Consider the following 21,387-nt stretch of genomic DNA (forward strand, 5'->3'; position numbering starts at 1 on the left):
GTTGGGTCTGAAGCCGAATTGGTAGGGTAGGAGAATAGAGAATCTTTCTAGGTAGGATGAGAGTTGAGTGGATATGATGGATTCTGACATCTTGGTTAGGAGAGGGATGTTTGCTATTGGACGGTAATTGGAGGGAATAGAGGGATCAAGGTCGGTCTTTTTCAGTAGAGGGGTTAATGCAATATGTCCCATTTCGGAGGAGAAAAGGCCCTATGTTTGAGCAGCGTTTATAAGTTTGGTGAGGGAAGCGATGGCCTGTGTAGAGATATTCTCGAATAGGTAGGAGGGGAAAGGGTCCAAGGTACACTTGCAAGATTTTAGTTTGAGGCAGAGTTTGGAGACTTGCAATTCGGAAATAAGCTCAAAAACAGTCCAGGATCTGTCAGCTGGAATGGGATTGGAGACAGGTAGGGAAGGGTTGAGGTTAGTAGAGATTAGGGAGTTGTAGGATACTGTAGGCGGGAAGGAGCATCTTAGGGTGGTGACCTTTTCATTGAAGAATTTTGCAAGGGCATCTGCTGATAGCGACGAGGGGAGCAAGGATGGGTCCTTTTTTGTAGTTAAGAAGCGCCAAATGTTAAACAACGCACTGATCTGGTTGCTGGATCTGGAGATTTTATCTCCGAAGAAGTTCTTCCTGGCTTTTTTTAGTAATGAATTGTAACGTTTAAAATTGACCCTCCAGATCTGTCTATCTGAGGGGGATTTAGATTTTTTCCATTTGCGCTCCAAAGTGCGACATTTCTGTTTCAGCTCTCTATGGAGTGGTAGATACCCAGGAGCCTTTCGGGGGTAGGAGATGATTTTTGTGGATATTGGAGTGAGGGAGTGATAGATGGATTCGGAGAGGGAGATCCAATTGCACCAGTAGGATTCAGAGTCTGTAGGCTTAGGATTGGAGGAGAGTTGGTTGAGAAATTTGGACCAGAAAAGATTACTCGAAATTTTCTTGCAGAAGGTTATTGAATGGGAGGAATGGGATGGGGATTCAAGGTGTGACATGAAAATGGGGAAGCAAGTAGCCCCTAGGAAGTGGTCAGACCAAGGGACTTGTTCCCAACGGGTGTCATCAATTGAAGTTTTGAAGGCAGTAAGATCGAGGAAAGTGGTGAAGTCTAATGTATGTCCTTTTTCGTGGGTTGGAGAAGAGGTAGGTGAGGGGAAACCTAGAGAGGTAAGGAAGTTGTTAAATTCGATCGTGTCCTTGCTATTGGTGTCATCAAGGTGGAGATTAATATCGCCAACAATCAGTAGTCTTTGAAATTTAAGAAAGGCATTTGTTATAGCCTCAAAGACGAGATTGGAGGAGTTGTTCCAAGGGGTAGGTGGGCGGTATAGTAACAAGATGCCCAACGGGTGAGTGAGGAGTTCATCATTGACAGAGGCAAGCATATATTCTAGAGCGGCGTGAGTACCCTTCTCGAGGAGCTGGACGTCAAAGAAAGATTTGTAGAGCAGTGCCAGTCCGCCTCCTTTTCGGTTGGATCTGGGGGAGAAGAGGCCTTGATAACCATGGGGGAGGAGTTCGTTTTGTGTAAAAAGATCATCTTTGGCGATTCATGATTCCGTGATGCACAGGAATCCAGGGTCGAACTCGTCTAGAAGGTCCAAACAAGAATACTACAACCATTTAATCAATTCTCTTCATGCCAACCCTCATCTCTTTGCTATACTCTACTCTACTCAAAGTACCCCTGCCTCCTATCCCCTCTTCACTTCCCCTGAGACAAAGGCAGAGTTCTTCTACGACAAGATTCACAAGATCCATCTTGAATTCTCAACCAAATCACTTCCCCTACCACCCTCTCCAGCTGTCCACTCTGCCAGCTTCTCTTCAAAAACCCCTGCCATCTTTTCCTCCTTTTCTGAAGTCACAGAAGAAAAAATTGCTCATTTTCTCTTCTCCTCCAAACCCACCATCTGTTCTGATTCAATTCCCACCCGTCTACTCGGAGCTATCACTCCCACTGTCATCCCTCCAATCCGTCACATCCTCAACCTAACATTCTCCACTGCAACAGTTCCTGATGTCTTCAAACATGCTGTAGTTACACCTTTTCTCAAAAAAACCCTCACTAGACCTCACATCCCTCTCCAACTATCGCCCCATTTCTCTCCTCCCCTTCGTATCCAAACTACTCGAATATGCTGTCCACCACCGCTGCTTGGACCTCCTTTCTTCTCATGATATTCTTGACCTGCTTTAATTGGGCTTTCACCTCTCTATTCTATGGAAACTGCCCTTGTTAAAGTCTCTAATGACCTGTTTCATGCTAAATCCAATGGCCTCTATTCTAATCCTCATCCTTCTTAATCTGTTTGCTGCCTTTGATACTCTTGACCACCACCTACTCCTCGACACGCTATCCTTGAAGGGATTCCAGGATTCTGTTCTCTCCTGGTTTTCTTCTTATCTCTCCCATCACACTTTCAGTGTATGCTACAGTAGATAATCCTTCACTGCCATCCCACTGTCTACTTTGGAAAATTGCGAGCCATGGAATTGAGGGTGAAATACTCACGTGGATTAAACACTGGCTGGAGTATAGGAAACAGAGAGTGGGGGTAAATGGACAATACTCAGACTGGAAGAGCATCACCAGTGTGGTGCTGCAGGGCTCAGTGTTTGGACCGGTGCTCTTCAACATCTTTATAAACGATCTGGACATTGGTACAACGAGTGAGGTGATTAAATTTGCGGATGATACAAAGTTATTCAGAGTAGTGAAGATACAGAGGGATTATGAAGATCTGCAACATGACATAATCAAGCTTGAGAAATGGGCATCGACATGGCAAATGAGGTTCAATGTGGATAAGTGTAAAGTGATGCATGTCAGTAACAAAAATCTCATGCACTAATATGGGATGTCCAGGGCGGTACTTGGAGAGATTTCCCAGGAAAGAGACTTGAGAGTTCTGATTGACAAGTCGATGAAGCCATCTGTGCAATGTGCTGCGGCGGCAAAAAGGCCAAACAGAATGCTAGGAATGATTAAGAAGGGGGATCACGAACAGATCTAAGAAGATTATCATGCCGTTGTACCGGGCCATGGTGCGCCCACCTGGAGTACTACATCCAGTACTGGTCGCCGTGCACGAAGAAGGACATGGTTACTATTCGAAAGGGTCCAGAGAAGAGCGACTAAAATGGTTAAGGGGCTGGAGGAGTTGCCGTACAGTGAGAGATTGGATAAACTGGGCCTCTTCTCCCTTGAAAACAGGAGACTGAGAGGGGACAAAATACTGAAGGGAATAGACTTAGTAGATAAATACAGACTGTTCACCCTCTTCAAGGTAGGGATAGATTCCGTACAAACGCAAGGAAGTTCTTCTTCATCCAGAGAGTGGTGGAAAACTGGAACGCTCTTTCGGAGTCTGTTTAGGGGGAAAACTCCCTCCAGGGTTTCAGGACAAAGTTGGACAAGTTCCTGCTCAACTGGAACGTACACAGGTGAGGCTGGACTCATTTAGAGCACTGGTCTTTGACCTGAGGCCGCTGCGTGAGCGGACTGCTGGGCAGGATGGACCACTGGCCTGACCCAGCAGTGGCAATTCTTATGTTCTTTTCTGTGGACCTGAAGGCTCTGTCTTGGGCCCTCTCCTCTTCTCCATATATACCTGTTCTCTCAGTACACTGATCTCCTCCCATGGTTTTAAATATCATCTCTATGCTGATGACTCCCAGATCTACCTCTCCACACCTGATATCTTTACAGGAATCTAGGCCCGTATCTCAGCCTGCCTTGGATGTCTTACTACCATCTAAAACTGAATATGGTTAAAACCGAACTCCTTATCTTTCCACCTAAACTCACCTCCCCCTTCCCGCTGTTCTCTATTTCTGTGGATAACACTCTCATCCTCCCTGTCTTGTCAGCTCGAACCTTGGGGTGATCTTTGACTCCTTTCAGCTCCAACAAACCACTAAAACCTTTCACTTTCTCTTCTATAATACTGCCAAAATCCAACCTCTCCTCTCTGAACACCCTACCAAAACCCTTAGCCATGCTCTCATCACCTCTCATTTAGACTACTGCAATTTACTTCTCTCAGGTCTCCCGCTCATCCATCTCTCCATCATCCATCCATCCATCTGTTCAAAATGCTCCTGCATGATTCACCTTCCATGAGAGCCGCCATGCTCACATTAACTTATTTATATATGATCTGGAAATTGGAACAATGAGTGAGGTGATTAAATTTGTAGATGACGCTAAACGCATGTGGATTGTGAAAAATTGCAGGCAGACCATAGGAAATTGGAAGACTGGGCGTCCAAATGGCAGATGAAATTTAATGTGGACAAATGCAAAGTGATACACATTGGGAAGAATAACCTGAATCACAGTTACCGGATGCTAGGGTCCACCTTGGGGGTTAGCGCCCAAGAAAAGGATCTAGGTATCATCATGGACAATACGATTAAACCTTCTGCCCAATGTATGGCGGCGGCCAAAAAAGCAAACAGGATGTTAGGAATTATTAAAAAAGGGATGGTTAACAAGACTAAGAATGTTTTAATGCCCCTTTATATCTCATCTGGAGTATTGCATTCAATTCTGGTCTCCTTATCTCAAGAAGGATATAGTGGCGCTAGAAAAGGTTCAAAGAAGAGCGACCAAGATGGTAAAGGGGATGGAACTCCTCTCGTATGAGGAAAGACTAAAACGGTTAGGGCTCTTCAGCTTGGAAAAGAGATGACTGAGGGGAGATATGATTTAAGTCTACAAAATCCTGAGTGGAGTAGAATGGGTACAAATAGTTTGATTTTTCACTCCGTCAAAAAATTACAAAAACTAGGGGACACTTGATGAAGTTACGGGGAAATACTTTTAAAACCAATAGGAGGAAATTTTTTTTCACTCAGAGAATAGTTAAGCACTGGAATGCATAGCCAGAGGTTGTGGTAAGAGCGGATAGCAAAGCTGGTTTTAAGAAAGGTTTGGACAAATTCCTGGAGGAAAAGTCCATAGAGGAAGCCACTGCTTGCCCTGGATCGGTAGCATGGAATATTGCTACTCCTTGGGTTTTGGCCAGGTACTAGTGTCCTGGATTAGCCACCGTGAGAACAGGCTACTGGGCTTGATGGCCCAGTAAGGCTATTCTTATGTTTTTACCCCCCCTCCTCAAATCACTTAATTGGCTCCTTATCCACTTTTGAATACAGTTCAAACTCCTCTTGACGTACAAGTGCATTCACTCGGTAGCCCCTGAATATCTCCCCTATGTTCGGCCCCCCCCCCCCCCCCCCCCGTGAACTCCATCGGGTAAGACCCTCTTATCTGTTTCCTTTATCTCTATCACCAACTTCAGAGTCCGTCCCTTCTTTCTTGCCATGCCATATGCCTGGAACAGGCTGCCAGAGTCAATACGTCATACTCCATCTCTAGCAGTATTCAAATCCAACTCACTGTCAGATACCTATACCCATTGTATCATTCCTTCTACCAGAAACTCCCCAACCCTGAGAAGCCCTGTCTGTCCAAACTAGATTGTAAGCTCTTCTGAGCAGGGACCATCTATTGGATATTAAATGTACAGCACTGTGCATGCCTTTCAGCATTATAGAAATGCTAAATAGTAGTAGTAGTAATTGTTCACTTTGCTGCAAATCTTCATGTCACCATCAAAAATATAAACTTTTCCTTCTAACCCTTTGGCAATCCTATTCACATTTCTTTCTTCCAAGAGAATTTTATTTACCACCACTCTGCTGTCAGTCAACCAATTTATAATTCAATTCATCACTTTGGGAACATCCCCAAGCTGCTCAGTTTATTCTTAAGCTTCCTAAGAGGTACATTATCAAGGGCTTTACTGAAATCAAAGTAGAATAAATCCAGCACATACCCTCAATCTAGCTCAATGGCCACCCAGTGAAAGAGATCACATTTGTTTGGCATTATCTTTCTTTAGTATAACTATGTTGCCACAGATCTTTCAACCTACTGGATTCTAGAAAGTTCACTATCCTTTATTTCAGTAGTATCTCCATTACTTTCTCAAACACCAAAGTAAGGTTTACTGGCCTATAGTTTCTCATCTCTTCAAGGCTTTCTCAGTATCCTGGAATGTATCTGATCAGGCTTTATAGTTTTGTCCATTTTAGTTTTTCAAGTTCATAAACACTTTCTTCAGTGAAGGGTATGCTCTCTGCTCCCATATATCTACCTTTGTCATAGATAAGGGAGTAATATATTTACCAGTCTCTAGTAAACATTTAACTTATGTGGAAACCGTCCCCCTGAAGTGTCTGTAATTCCCATAGAAAGCATTTATCTGAGTTAATTGAGATTCAAATTAATTGATAGACTATTATTTCTTCACAAAGTAAGCAACATTGGAGGAGGAGCTGAAATACGGATCCAATTACCTTTTCAAGTGAATGCAAAATGTTTGAATATCAAATTAATACATACCGTTACTTAAGGCTATATAAAGATAGTTTGTCCTAATGATTATTGCTATGTATCAGCCTTTCTCAATCCAGTCCTCGGCACACCTACCATATATACTCAAAAATAAACTGGCCCAAAAATTGGGGTCTCGGTATATATTCAAGTCCTCCTGGCTCTGCACCACCCCATCCCCCCCCAATCCACTGCAGGCTTCCCATGGGCCTGCCTTAAGCTCTGGTGGTCTAGCAGTGATCTGGGACAGGATGTAGGAGAGATCCTCTTGTTCCGGCTCAACGCTTGACCACCAAGGCTTAAGGCAGGCCCACGGGAGGCCTGCAATGGCTCTGGCTGCCAGGCTGGGATGGGCGAGGACAGGACACTTCAGGGAAAGTAAGATTATTTGGAGGGGTGGGGGAGGAGAGAATGGAGAATGAGCATTACTGTACTTGGATATAAACCCTCGGTTTATAGTGAGTTAACCTTTTTTCCTCTTTTGAGGGGAAAATGGTTATATTCGAGTATTTACAGTAGTCCCATTGGGTTTTCAGGATATCTACAATGAATATGTGTGAGATAGATTTACATGCACTGCCTCGACTGCATATAAATCTTACTCATGAATATTTATTGTGGATGTCCTGAAAACCCAGTGGGACTAGTTATACCCTGAGGACTGGGATAGGAATGGCTGATATATATATTCATAATTTGACCTCTGTTTTTGTTTTGTCTAGTGGTACTGTTATTCAGAGGTTGGTTATTATACCCCTGCCTTTTTTGTCTTTTGCAGATAACCTAACAGCTTCATACTGCAATGCTCACAGGTCTGATCCCAGAATTGCTAAAGGGAGGGTGATTCTTCCTATTTCTTTTTTGCTGTGTTAAAGATTAAGGGATAGATTTAGATATGTAGTGTAGGGGTGCATGCTAATGGCATTATTCAGCAGCTAGCTTGATTACTTTCAGGAAAGCTCTTGCATCCCTTAAGATGCAAAGACAATGTCCCTCTAGAACAGGAGTGAGCAAACTTTATAAACAGAGGGCTGTATGAATGTCAGTACTACCCCTAGTGGACCTCAACATTACGTAATGTCAGAGCTCCATAGACCTGTGATAAATAAGGAAATTTTAACTAAAAAGATGGAAATAAACTGCTAGAGTGGCTATTCTGAAAATATTTGTGAAATATAGGGCTTTTTTTACTAAGCTGCGATAGTGGTTTTAGTGCGCACTTAGCATGCGCTAAATTGCCATGTGCGTTAAACGCTAACACCAGTATTGAGCTGGCGTTAGTTCTACCTGCATAGTGCGGGTTTAGCGCACGTGGCAATTCTGCGCGCGCTAAAAACGCTATTACAGCTTAGTAAAAGGAGCCCATAGTATTTAAAATTGCCAAAACTCTAGTTAATGATGTTTTCTGTGTATACTAGAGAGTTGCACAGGGACAGAAATCCTTCCCGTCCCCACTAGTATCCCGCCTGTCCCCGCCCATCCCCGCCAGAATCTCCTCCATCCCCGCCTGTCCCTGCGGAATCTCCTCTGTCCTTACCCAACCCCGCAAGGAATCCCCTCCATCCCTGCCTGTCCCCATGAGGAATCTCCTTTGTCCCTGCCCGCCATCCCTAAAAGTTACCTATCCCCATAAAAAGCAGCAATTACTTCTGACAGTTTTGATATTCTTTTAAGTCTTAGTTTATTTAAACCAACAATAAAATACAATATAAACAAATAACAGTGAACAGAAATAAGAGATGCATACATCACCGGAAATAATTAGAATAGGTATTAGGTCATGTGACTGTAGGATCAACCCTTTCTTGTTAAAAAAAATAAGAGTTGGATTTTGTGGCAATATAAAGCTCATATCTGTACAGCAAACAAATCTGGTTCCACCATCTGTCATAGGTAACTTGTGAGAGGTCCTTCCAAGATCCATAAATGTTTTTTAATGCAGCAATGAGTAAAGAATCAAACAATACAGCATCAAAATCATGTAAAGCAGAATTGAGAGAGGCACTTTTCAGGACAATGGTTGCATAAGAAAAATGTGCCAAAACTGAACTGGAAACCCCAAAATAAATTCAGCAAGTATTTCATTTTGCACTAAACACAATTGGTGGCATAACCATGAGAGGAGCCTGGGCCTCCCACTTTGAGCTTAGCCCCCCTCAAAATGAACATCTCCCTTGCTGTAGCTGATGGGACATTTTGTTTTTCCATCTTCTTGGCCCCAGTTTCTGCTTTTGTCTATCTTCTACTAATTCTCTTTCCAGGCATCAGGAACTCCGGTTCCATCTCTGTGGGAGTTCCATGAGCCTGGGGGAAGGGGTGTCCCCTTGGGAGTCCCATAGACCCGGGGGGAGGAGGATTCCCGTGCAGACTTCTAGTGTATACTTCCCATGATCTAATGGCTATGAACCACAGGTTGCCCATCCCTGCTCTAGAACCATAAGAACATATTTTAGAGGGGGAGCCAAGATGGTGGAAGAGGGACCTGATAGTCATTTTTTACATTAATTGTTGCTACTGTATATGAAATTGCCTTTATAAACTTATGCTATGACAAGTCACAAACCACTGGTTACCAAACAATTTATCGTGGACTAATCAAAATCTATAAAGTTTACAAAACAAATCAAGAAATTTTTGTGGACCTTCAGAATGTGAGCTGATTTCAAATTATATTGTATGAATCACTCATTTAACTCTTCAGCGGCCCCAGCAACCTGCCTACCGCCTACTGAAACTATCATGGCAGGAAAGATGGCTCATCTCTCCTGCCACGATGGTGATCGCCCACCCCCCCTCCGAACCGCGGCACTTCGGGGTGAGCATCGCGGCAGGGCATCTCCCCTGCCGGCGATCCTCTCCCCGAAGTGCTGTGGTTCAGAGGGGGGTGGGTGATCACCATCGCGGCAGGAGAGATGAGCCATCTCTCCTGCAGCGATCAGCCTTCCCCTTCGATTCAATCTGGGCAGGAGAGAGCCCAAGCCCTCCTGCCAGGCGACACCGTGAACCCCTGACTACGATCGGGGCAAGAGGGAGCCCAAGCCCTCTTGCCCCGGCGACACTGTGAACCCCCCCCCCCCCCCCCCCCCGCCGATTACGATGGGGTCAGGAGGGAGCCCAAGCCCTCCTGGCCACGCGACCGCCCCTATAAGATCAGGCAGGAGGGAGCCCAACCCCTTCTGCCCAGGCGAACCCCCTACCCCCCACCCCCACTAAAATACGGGCAGGAGGGATCCCAGGCCCTCCTGCCATCGACGCTACTAAGGCCTATTCCGATTGGCCCAAGCACCTCAGGCCCAATCAGGCCCTAAGATCAGCCATTCAAGGGATGGCTATCCTGCCGGACGGACGGGCTTGGCACCTGTCTGTCCGGCCAACGATTTTAAGGTATGGGGGGATTGGGGGTGGGGGGAATGAGGCGGCGGTGGGGGGTCTTGCAGGTCAGTGGGGGGGGGGGACGTTCGGGGGGCGATCATGGGAGGGGGTGCATCAAGGTCAGGAGGGCCTTGGATCCATCCTGCCCATATTTTAGTGGGGGTGGGGGGTAGAGGGTTTGCCTGGGCAGGAGGGGTTGGACTCCCTCCTGTATGATCTTGTAGGGGGGGAGGATCGCATGGCCAGGAGAGCTTGAGCTCCCTCCTGGCCCCATCGTAATTGGCAGGGGAGGGAGGAGGGTTCACAGTGTCGCCGTGGCAAGAGGGCTTGGGCTCCCTCTTGCCCTGATCGTAGTCGGGGGTTTTGTGGTGTTGCCAGGCAGGAGGGCTTGGGCTCTCTCCTGCCCGGATTGTTGTGTGTGGGGGGGTGGATTCTGTAACTGGTGTTGTTTTTGACAGACAGCGGTTACAGAATCCAGCTTTTAGGCGAAGGACTGGCTCCTTCTTCGCCTAAAAGCCCTGGTTTTGGGCGTTTGGGACTTAGGAATTTTTTAGATTGATGATATGGTGTAAGTGTAGACGTAGTGGTGGTCTGAGCGTTTAAACAGCTGGACATAGAGGCAGGCCATTATCAAAAAAACCTCCTTTTGGACATTTTTTTTGATAATGGACATTTTCCCTGCTTCTACTTTCAACGTTTAAGGCCTTAGGCTAAAGATGTTTTTTTTGTTTTTTTTTTATTATGCCCCTCCACCTGTTTTAATCCTCGGGGGAGAGTGTTTGGCCTTGAAGGAATAAGAACCTATCCAAAATACTGTAAATAAACGGACATCAGAATGAGCTCTTGAAATGTGAACGAGGGATTTTGAGCTCAGGCAGCAACTCATAGGCAGTGGCTTACCAAGGGGGGGTGGGAGGGGCGGTCCGCTCCGGGTGCCAGCCCTGAGGGGGTGCCTTGCCGTTCAGTCCCCCCCACCCCCGAAGGACCGCTCGCCCCACTGACCTTCCTGTACCACCTGTGAAGCAGCACGCAGCAGGATTGCGACGTCAGCGATCCCTGAGCTGCTTGGGCGCTGCTTCCTGCGCCACGGTCCCGCCCCTCCTCTGATGTCATAGGTGGTGCAGGAAGGTCAGTGGGGCGAGCGGTCCTTCGGGGGTGGTGGTGGGGGACTGAACGGCAAGGCCGGGAGCATAGGTAGTGCTGCTTCATAGATGGTGCGGGGAGGCCAGGGGGGCGAGCGGTCCTTCGGGGTGGGGCGGGCGGGCAGGCAGGCAGGCTTTCAAGGGGAGGGGGGTGACAGGCAGGCAGGCAGGCCTTCAAGGGGGGACAGGCCTTCAAGGGGGGGCAGGCAAGCCTTCAAGGGGGTTGGCAGGCCTTCAAGGGGGGGACAGGCCTACAAGGGGGGGGGACAGGCCTACAAGGGGGTGGGACAGGCCTTCAAGGGGGGTGCAGGCCTTCGGGGGGGTGCAGGCCTTCAGGGGGGTGCAGACCTTCAAGGGGGTGCAGGCCTTCAAGGGGGGACAGGCCTTCAAGGGGGGGCAGGCAGGCAGCCCTTCAAGGGGGGCAGGCCTACAAGGGGGGGGGACAGGCCTACAAGGGGGTGGGACAGGCCTTCAAGGGGGGTGCAGGCCTTCGGGGGGGTGCAGGCCTTCAGGGGGGTGCAGACCTTCAAGGGGGTGCAGGCCTTCAAGGGGGGGACAGGCCTTCAAGGGGGAGACTGGCAGGCAGGCCTACAAGGGGGTGGGACAGGCCTTCAAGGGGGGGACAGGCCTTCGGGGGGGGTGCAGACCTTCAAGGGGGGGGACAGGCCTTCAAGGGGGGGACAGGCAGGCAGGCCTTCAAGGGGGGGACAGGCTTACAAGGGGGAGGGACAGGCCTTCAAGGGGGGACAGGCCTTCAAGGGGGAGACAGGCAAGCAGGCCTTCAAGGGGGGGAACAGGCCTACAAGGGGGAGGGACAGGCCTTCAAGGGGGGGACAGGCCTACAAGGGGATGGGACAGGCCTTCAAGGGGGGTGCAGGCCTTCAAGGGGGGACAGGCAAACCTTTAAGGGGGGACAGGCCTTTGGGGGGGACCCTGGTTTAGAAGTACCACGGAGGGAAGGGGGTGTTCAAAGAGACGTGCATATGCCAAACTTTGGGGGGGGAGGAAGAAATAATGGGTCTGAAAATAGAGGAGAGAGAGAGAGATGATGGACCATGGGATTTAGGGAGGGAAGGAACAGAAAGGGAGAGAAATTGGACACAAGGGATGGTGTGGAGGAGGGATAGAGATACTGGATAGGAGGGTAATTGGGAAAAGAAAGGGAGAGATGGTGGACTCTGGGGTGGTGGGGAAGGAGGGAGAGATGCCGGATGAAAGGGTAGTTAAGAAAAGGTGGATCTGTGGAGGGAGATGAAAAAAAGGAAAGATACCAGACTTCCTGGGGAGGGAAGGGAAATGGAAAGGGAGGACAGAGTTGGCAGATGGATGGTTAGCACGCAGAAAGAAGAAAGAAGGAGACCCTGGCAAGTAAGTTATCAGAAGAAAACCAGAGCCTTGGACCAACAAGATTTGAAATATAACCAGACAACAAAAGGTAGAAAAATTAATTTTATTTTCTGTTTTGTGATTATAATATGTCAGATTTGAAATGTGTATCCTGCCAGAGCTGGTGTTGGACTGCAAACGTGAGCTAGGATTTAACAGAGAGAGGAAAAGTCCTTTTTGTTTCTTTATTTTATTTACATCACAGCGCCAGTGTGGTTAGGAGAAGCCAAAGGGGGTGAAAAAGCTATAAAACCCACCAGGAGTTTTGAAAAAAATCACCCAACTGGGCAGGAAAATTGAATTGAAAAACCAATTCAATAGGCTGAATCGAATCAAAATTTTTTTTCCTGAATCTGGCAGCATTAGTTTGCGCTACTGTCTTAGACTTTAGGACCTGGGATTGGGGAGAGATGGCATCCTCAGTACTTTATAATGCAAGTGAAACGAGGATTTGGTCAGACTTTTGAAGGGTCTGCAGAAAAAAAATATTGTATAGGCCGGGGACATGAGACAGCAGGAAATGGGAACTTTTCTTCCTTCTATTTTTGTGAATGGAAAGGCTGAGGATGTCAGAGAGTTCAGTTAAAATATGTGCTTTATAAGAAAATATAATAATGTGTTTTATAAAGTTTATAGCATAGCTGGCCTACCCAGTGAGGTGTTCCTAGTGGTGATGGTGGCAGCGTGTCAATGTGTTGAGAGGAAGAGGTGGTCTGGGAAATTCTGCTGAGCAAACTCCGGGCCCATTTCCACCCCCCAGTTAGTCCACTCCACTCAACTGATTCACACACTGAGTGGGTCTTTGGGTGTTGTTTTGGGATCTCTTCCAGTGGTTTATCTCCTTCTGGTCCAAGGAAGGAAACTTTGTTATCCTTAGCATTGACCTACAGAATATGTTTGTAACAGCGCTGCTTGTGTGGCATTAGGCTATGTAGTGATCGAAAGAAAAAAACAGACCTTTGCACATTTTTGCACTATATGGTGGGTGTATGAGGAGATTCACATTTCCTGCACAGCTAAGTCCATGTGAAGTTACCTTGTGCTGTATTTGACATCTAGCAAGGTCTCTGTTTGAAATGAAAGATCTAAAGTTCAAGTTCAAGTTTATTAAATTTTGATTTTACGCAATATCAAATATTTCAATGCGTAATACATAATTGTAATGTACAATAGATACTAGGGATGACAAATACAAATACAAATAAGACAAAATACAGACTAATCATTATGTTCTATTAAACTTAAAAATGAAGTGGCCAGAAGTTATGGTAAAAGCAGATAGTGTAGCTGGTTTTAAGAAAGATTTGGACAAATTCCTGGAGGAAAAGTCCATAATCTGTTATTAAGACATGGGGGAAGTGTCTGCTTGCCCTGGATCGGTAGCATGGAATGTTGCTACTCTTTGGGTTTTGACCAGGTATTAGTGTCCTGGATTGGCTACCATGAGAATGGGCTACTGGGCATGATGGACCATTGGTCTGACCCAGTTAGGCTATTCTTATGTTATGTTCTCATCTGTAGGGGCCTTTGTTTTCACTTCTTATTTTAATGTATTTTTTTTCTGGGAACTTATCAGTGTTTTTTATAATGTGAACAAAAATGGAAGAGAATTAATGTGTGTGGGATGAGGGGGTAACTAATTTCTTCAGCTAAATAATTCAATCCACTTCAAACAGATATAGGAGAACTCACGCACCATTCAAACACCCTCCAACCAAAAACGTCAAAAGAAAAAACTGTTCGACAACCTCCTAGCCATTCGAGCTGCAACACTCGACCCCCAACTCACACATTTGATCAAGAAAAAATAGTGTGTTTTTGAATATTTATTTATATGTTTGTCTATGAATTTTTGATTATTTTGTTACTTGGGGTTTTTCATATTTATTATCCCATGTTCCTGATGAATTTTTCAAACATTTTTATGCACTTTAGAGTTAACTTATGTGATATCATGCAATTTTAAGGGTACTTTGAGGAGTTCTTGTACTTTAGCATGAAATCTTTATTAGCTTGAAATCTTTACTAGCACTTTATATTTTAATCTTTATTGAGTACTGATAGGGTGGATTCTTGGGAGTCTATTTAGTTTAGCTTATATTTATTATTTTTTCTCCCCGGTGTGACTGTTTGACCTTGATGTATTCAGGATTTGAATTGCACGGTTTGCACTTATCAGGACTAAGGGCTCCTTTTATCAAGCCGCGCTAGCAGTTTAATGCGCGGAATACCGTGCACCAAACCACCGGCTGCGCTAGCCGCTACCGCCTCCCTTGAGCAGGTGGAAGTTTTTAGGCTAGCACGGGGGTTAACGCGTGATGAAACGTCACACACGTTAACCCCACTAGCGCAGCTTGATAAAAGGAGCCCTAAATGATGTATGAGGCAGTTCTCATTTAGACCTATGTTTGGTGCTGGTCACCTATGAGTTGCTGCCTGAGCTCAAAATCCCTCGTTCACATTTCGAGAGCTCATACTGATGTCTGTTAATTTACAGTATTTTGGATAGGTTCTTATTCCTTCAAGGTCAAACACTCTCCCCGAGGATTAAAACAATTAGCCAACTATAGATTGTGATAAGAAATAGCACAGTACAGGGTTTCAAGGATGACCTGGATAGGTTCCTGGAAGACAAAGGGATTGAGGGGTACAGATAAGAGCAGTGGAAGGTTTAGAGATAAGTGTAGAGGTAGGCAATAAAATTAGTCAGGGACCGCTGACCAGGCAATATGCCTGATGGGCCGCCGCGTGAGCGGACCGCTGGGCTGGATGGACCTCTGGTCTGCCCCGGCGGAGGCGACTACTTATGTACTTATGTACTTATTATATATTGGACATATTGGCAACTGCAGTGTCCTTAGGGTTACACTTTTTTGTGCTGATATTAATTTCCTTATAAACATATCATGTGAGAAGGACTCTCCAATCAGTTTCAGCCAGAGCCATCCAATCAAGTTTCAGTTGGTATAGAAACTACATGCTTCTTTTCTTTAAGGCAACAGGATATATTAAATTAAAGACATCCAGTCCAGCTCTTCATTCAAACCTCCTGGTGAAACATTTTTTAGCATGAAAATCCAGCTACCCTGACCCAGTATATATAAAAACAGATATAAAGTATTCTGTGATGACTTAGGATACCCTCCCTCTTAAAATGTTTACTACTGACACAATTTGTGGAGAAATTAAATGCTATACTAAATAAGTGTAGCTTTGATTTAATGCTATTTATTATAGAAACAACTACTACTGTTGAATCACAAATTCAGATTTTAACAGATGAGCTTCAGCACCAATTTAAAACAAAATAATAAGGAAGATGAATATGATAAACAATGTAAGGACTTACAAGAAAATGCAGGTGCTTTCAGATCCTCTTTATGTGAATTTAAAATAAAAAATATTGTCGAGATGAAAGAGATTACATGCAAAAGCAGGTTTATCCATATATGTAAAAACAGAGAGTTTAGAAGATAATAAAGAAACCCTTTGAAGAATCTTTATCAGATTCAGAGAAAAGCATGGAAGAAGCAGATCCTCAATGCCAACATATTTGTGGAAAGTGAGATTTTTTTTTTTTTTTTTTTTTTTTTTTTTTAACATGACCAAGGGGGGGCGCTGCTGAGCCCGAACGCGATGGCGGCGGATTTCTGAGCTCCCGCGATTACCCTCGTTCCTGAGCAATCCCATAACCGAATTCGCGCATAAAAAACACGACAGAACACAAGATCCACTTCTTTGGAGCACCAATTTGAAGATTCTTAAAAATTAGCTCACCCGGCACACTCGCTGCGATGGCGGAAAAAAAAGTGGGTAAGCGGCATAAGCCCGAGCCGCTCTCCCCTTCAAAGACGCCGCTCCCCTCTACCTCCGACGATTCTTCTCGCGAGATTTTAGCGGAGCTCCGAGAATTAAAAGAACTTGCCACGGAGACGAAAGCCTGCACAGACGAAATCAATGATAAAATAACAAGCATGTCAGCAGATTTCGCCCAGATGCAGACACGTGTAGGTCTGCTGGAAAACAAAATGGAGGCTACAACGACTCAGTTAACTGAGCTTCGCAGGCACACAGGAAGGATTTCCTTATTGGAAAGGGAACTCGCAGACAGCAATGACAGGTCTCGGCGCTGCAACATCCGCATTTTGGGTATGCCCGAGAATGGTAGAGATGGCGACCTCATTACACAACTGGAATCTCTGATCCCACAACTTTTGGAAATAACTTTTAAAAGAGAATTCGAAATAGAGAGGGCGCATAGAGTGCCTTCCTTTCATGCAGCAGGAGATCGCAGGCCTAGACCCGTCGTGATCAAAGTGTTAAGATACCAGCATGTCCTTGATATCATGCAGAGAGCGAAGATCCGGGCACCGATTAAACACGAGGGATCCACCATATTGTTTGTTCCAGACCTAAGCAAGCCCACCGCCCTCTGCCGCAAACAGCTTCTCTCGTACAGGCCACAGCTCAAATCCCTGAATGCAAAGTATGGCCTCATGTATCCGGCGCGTATGAGAGTGACATTGAACAACATCACCAAAGATTTCACCAAACCGGACGAGCTGGCCACTTTCATTGAACAGCATGCACCAACCCCAATTAATCAGGTTTGATGATTGAATATGCTGAAGCTGGGACTGTTTATATATGTGTCTATTAGCATACATATGTATGTTTGGTTGGATGCGCCATTACCTAGTAAAACGAAACTGTCATCCTTCCATGTTTTATTGCTCTAAATATCACATGTGTTCTGTGTTCTGTTTCAAAATGATTTGCTTGTTATATAATGTTCATAGATGAGGGTGCTTGGGAATCCCATTGCTGTCCTGTTTCCCTTAGCCGCACTCACACTGTTGTACTGTTGTGACATTATTGTCACTTTTTTCAATTCAGAGGGTACATTATTCATTGATAGAAAATGCATTAACCATGTTTGTATGATGCTGAGATCTCAAAATTGTGAAAAGGAATGCTATATCATATTGATCACAACATTTGCACATACATATCTGTGTCTTCTTTCCCAATGCAATGTCATTTAAAATAATATCACTGAATACAAAAGGTCTTAATAACAAAATTAAGCTGAAAAAAATTTTAGATTACTTAGACAACCAAAACCCTGATGTCATCATGTTACAGGAATCACACCTGGACGTAACCGCATCTGCTAAGGTACGCCTATCCTGGACATTGCCATCCTTTTTCTCTCCTGCCATTGAGAAGAAAGGGGGAGTGATAACTCTGATAAGGAAATCCAACACCATCTCTATATTATCCTCCTCCAGTGACTTGAACGGAAGATGGGTTAAAGTTACAATATCGCATGCCGGTGAAAGATATTGCCTCTTTAATGTATATGGTCCAAACAAAGATTGTCCTGATTTTTTCCATTCCATATCTGAGCCTTTGCTAGATGATGCTGCATCAAATCTCATCGTGGCTGGTGACTTTAATATGGTCCTGAATCCTATCGTTGATAGAAAATCAAACTGTGTATACAAAAAATCTAGATCTTGGTATGCACTACAGGATCTAATTATCAACGCTAAGATCATCGACATTTGGAGACACATACACACAGACGAGAAAGCATACACCTTCTACTCCCCTCCACACTCATCCTATTCTCGCATTGATTTTTTTCTCATTAGTGACATCATGTGTTCCTCAGTTACGGAAGCAGAAATACTACCGATAGTTGTCTCAGATCACGCTGCAATTACCTTGTGAATTAAAAATAAGGCTCCTAATAGGAATCCGAAACAATGGCGATTCAACAATACTCTGCTACAAGATAAGGCATTTTGCGATTTTCTTAGAGCCCAAATCCAAGAGTATTTCTTGTTTAACACGCCGAATCAAACATCCTGGACATGCTGCTGGGATGCCTTTAAGGCTTTTATCAGAGGAATTATCATCACTCACACGGCCAATAAACATAAAAAAATGAAAGAAGAACAACATCAGATGGAGGAGGAAATTAGAAGACTTGAGACACAACATCAACAAACACCATCTGATATTAATTTACTCCTTCTCCTAAACAGAGCTCGTTTCCGCTATAACGCTATCTTAAGTAATAAAGCGTCAAATGCGATTTTTCAACAATCTGCATCTTACTTCGTAGATAACAACAAGTGTGGTCATCTGCTATCCAACTATCTTAAGAGACGTGGGGAACGAACTTCTATCTCCTCTATCAAATCAGAATTGGACAAAGAACTCTCAGAGACTTCAGACATCTCACATGCTTTCATGGAATTTTACAAGAACTTATACACGTCTGAACCCTGTTCACCGCACTTAATACCGACTTTTCTGGATGGACTTCCACATCCTAGATTAGACGAAGAAGATAATATCTTTCTAAATGAGCCTATCACATCTACTGAGATTTATAAGACAATATATTCTATGGCACTCAAAAAAACACCAGGGCCGGATGGCCTGACAGTAGAATTTTATAGAGAATTTCAAGATGTTCTAGTACCATTTTATCTACCGTTCATTGAACATCTAATTGAAACAGGGGAGATTAACGGTTCTTTCACAGAAGCCTCTATTATTGTCCTGCCAAAGCCTGGAAAAGATGCACGCTATATTGCCAACTATAGACCACTATCTTTGATAAATGTAGACGCTAAAATTTTTGCAAAATTACTCTCTAATCGCTTACAACAGGTTATCACCAAACTAATATCTCCAGATCAATGTGGATTCATTAACGGACGCTTCTCTAATGATAATACTAGAACTTTTTCCCATATCATTGCTAGAGCGCAGTGTCATGATCGTGAATTGATTGCAGTCGGGCTTGATGCTGAGAAAGCCTTTGACAGGGTAGAATGGCCCTTCTTATTTAATGTATTACAATGGTTTGGCTTTTCAGATTCTTTCATTGCAAAAATCAAAGTTCTCTATTCTGCTCCCACCACCAGAACACTTATAAATGGCACCTTATCTCCTATTTTCCGACCTACAAGGGGAACCAGGCAAGGATGCCCATTATCGCCTTTGCTTTTCAATCTTGCATTAGAACCCTTACTTTTACGCATCAAACATGATACTAATATCGTTGGCTTTACTCTTAATGATCAAGAAATTAAACTTTCGGCATATGCTGACGACATACTGTTATACATCACACCAGCTTCATTTCCACATCTCTTATCCACTATTGCTAAGTATTCGGTTGTGTCCGGATACAAGTTGAATACCTGCAAAACGGAGGTGATGCCTCTTAACTGTCCCGCCGCTGAAACAGAAATAACCAATCATGGAGTGAAATGGATTCCCAATACTTTGAAATACCTGGGAGTTTTATTTGGTCCTTCCTTGGAAGATACTGTCCAACTAAATGTAGATTACCTGCTGAATATTATAAAAACGTTAACTTCCAGATGGTCCCCTTTGTCTTTAACGTGGTGGGGTAGGCTTGAAACTATCAAGATGACACTGACTCCCAAAATAAACTACATATTGTCCATGCTACCCTTTCACTTGCCCACCTCTTTCTACAAACAAGTTGATTCACTGCTCACGAAATTCTTATGGAAGAATAAACAAGCTCGGATAGCGTTATCCAAACTGAAGGCTCCCAGACATGCGGGAGGAGTAAACTTCCCTTGTTTTCATATGTACCATCATGCCTTTATACTGAAACATTGGTCTACTGGCCATTATGATGACCCCAGAAGAAGTCCTCCAGTCTGGATTACTCTCGAACACGAATTATATGGGAAGCAACGTTTGAAATTCCTAGCAGGTGTTACACTTTCTAAATCAGAAAAAAAGGATAAAATATTTCTGGCGTACAAATCGGCTGTGGATACCATAGATCATACTTTCCCATCTGGATGGAATGACTCCTCCTTAATTCTTATTTGGAAAAATGACAAATTCAGAATTTCAGATTCTTGGTTGACATGGAATGATTGGCAATGCAGAGATATATGGTTGGTTCGTGATCTCCTCCATAAAGATGAATGGGCTTCCTTTGAAGATCTCTCACACTCATACGATCTGGATGCTTCCCAGCAATATAGATGGATCCAACTTCTCCATTGCATAAAGCATACTTTACCTGATGTTCTACACAGATCTGATGAACCTGGTCTTTATCTATTGCTACAAGCTACAAACTTGAGTACAACTAAAGCTTCAGTGTGGTACAAAATTCTACAGAAAGCTACATATCTTGAACCCCTGGAATTGGAATCGAAATGGCATAAGGATCTTAATCTTCCTTCAGATGCCATAGACTGGACAGGCATATGGCTGACTTTTTTTCAATCTATTCGTTCAGCCTCACTACTTCAATCAGTTTTCTTTGTATTACATAGAGCCATTTGGACCCCTGTCCTGTCCAATAGAATAGATTCCAATAAGTCCTCCTTATGCTGGTCATGTAATCAGGCAACTGGTACATCTGAACACCTTCTCTTCTCATGTCCACTCATTCAAACCTTCTGGGACAGGGTATGGACCACCATATGTGATGTGCTGGGGCTCCAGGACGATTTATCATTCCCTATTGTTATATGTATGTCACAAGCTTTATCAACTCCTGTTTATAAAAATATATCACGCTTACTCACGATAATGATTTCTTTGGCAATACAAACTGTGCTATATTGCTGGAAAGATCTCTCCAAAGTAGATTACCACACGTGGTGGAATACTCTATGTCTAACTGGCAAATATGAACGTGTACGTGCAGTAAAAACAAATACACTGCCTAGATTTCAAGAAATATGGAAACCTCTTATTGATTATTGTGGAGATTGACTTTTTGTATTAACATCTCATCTGACAATGTTTAATATATACTGAGCTATATACGAATCTTGGGTTATTGATATACATATGTGCAGATCATAATATGAGGATACTATGTTTCATGCTCTCTTACTACTCTTTTCAGATGCATTACTTGTATGTTATTTTTGCTTTGATGTACACCCTGAATTATTCATTTTCTACATGTTATACTTTTTGTACTTACTAAAACTAATAAAAAACAGTTTGAACTTAAAAAAAAAAAAAACATGACCAAGAACTACAGGTTG

The 21,387-nt window shown here is 44.1% G+C and overlaps 1 protein-coding gene across 1 annotated transcript in view; it reads left to right on the forward strand.

The window, feature by feature from the left end:
* The window catches only part of VWA3B (von Willebrand factor A domain containing 3B), a 411,842-nt gene that overhangs the window by 4,296 nt on the left and 386,159 nt on the right, over window positions 1–21,387 (forward strand). Inside the window, exon 2 of the mRNA XM_033949516.1 lies at window positions 7,192–7,225. Coding sequence (XP_033805407.1) covers window positions 7,216–7,225 — 10 coding nt within the window. The 5' untranslated portion in view covers window positions 7,192–7,215. The remainder of the gene's footprint in view (window positions 1–7,191; window positions 7,226–21,387) is intronic.

This window comes from Geotrypetes seraphini, chromosome 6, assembly GCF_902459505.1.
Source record: "Geotrypetes seraphini chromosome 6, aGeoSer1.1, whole genome shotgun sequence".
NCBI lineage: Eukaryota > Metazoa > Chordata > Amphibia > Gymnophiona > Dermophiidae > Geotrypetes > Geotrypetes seraphini.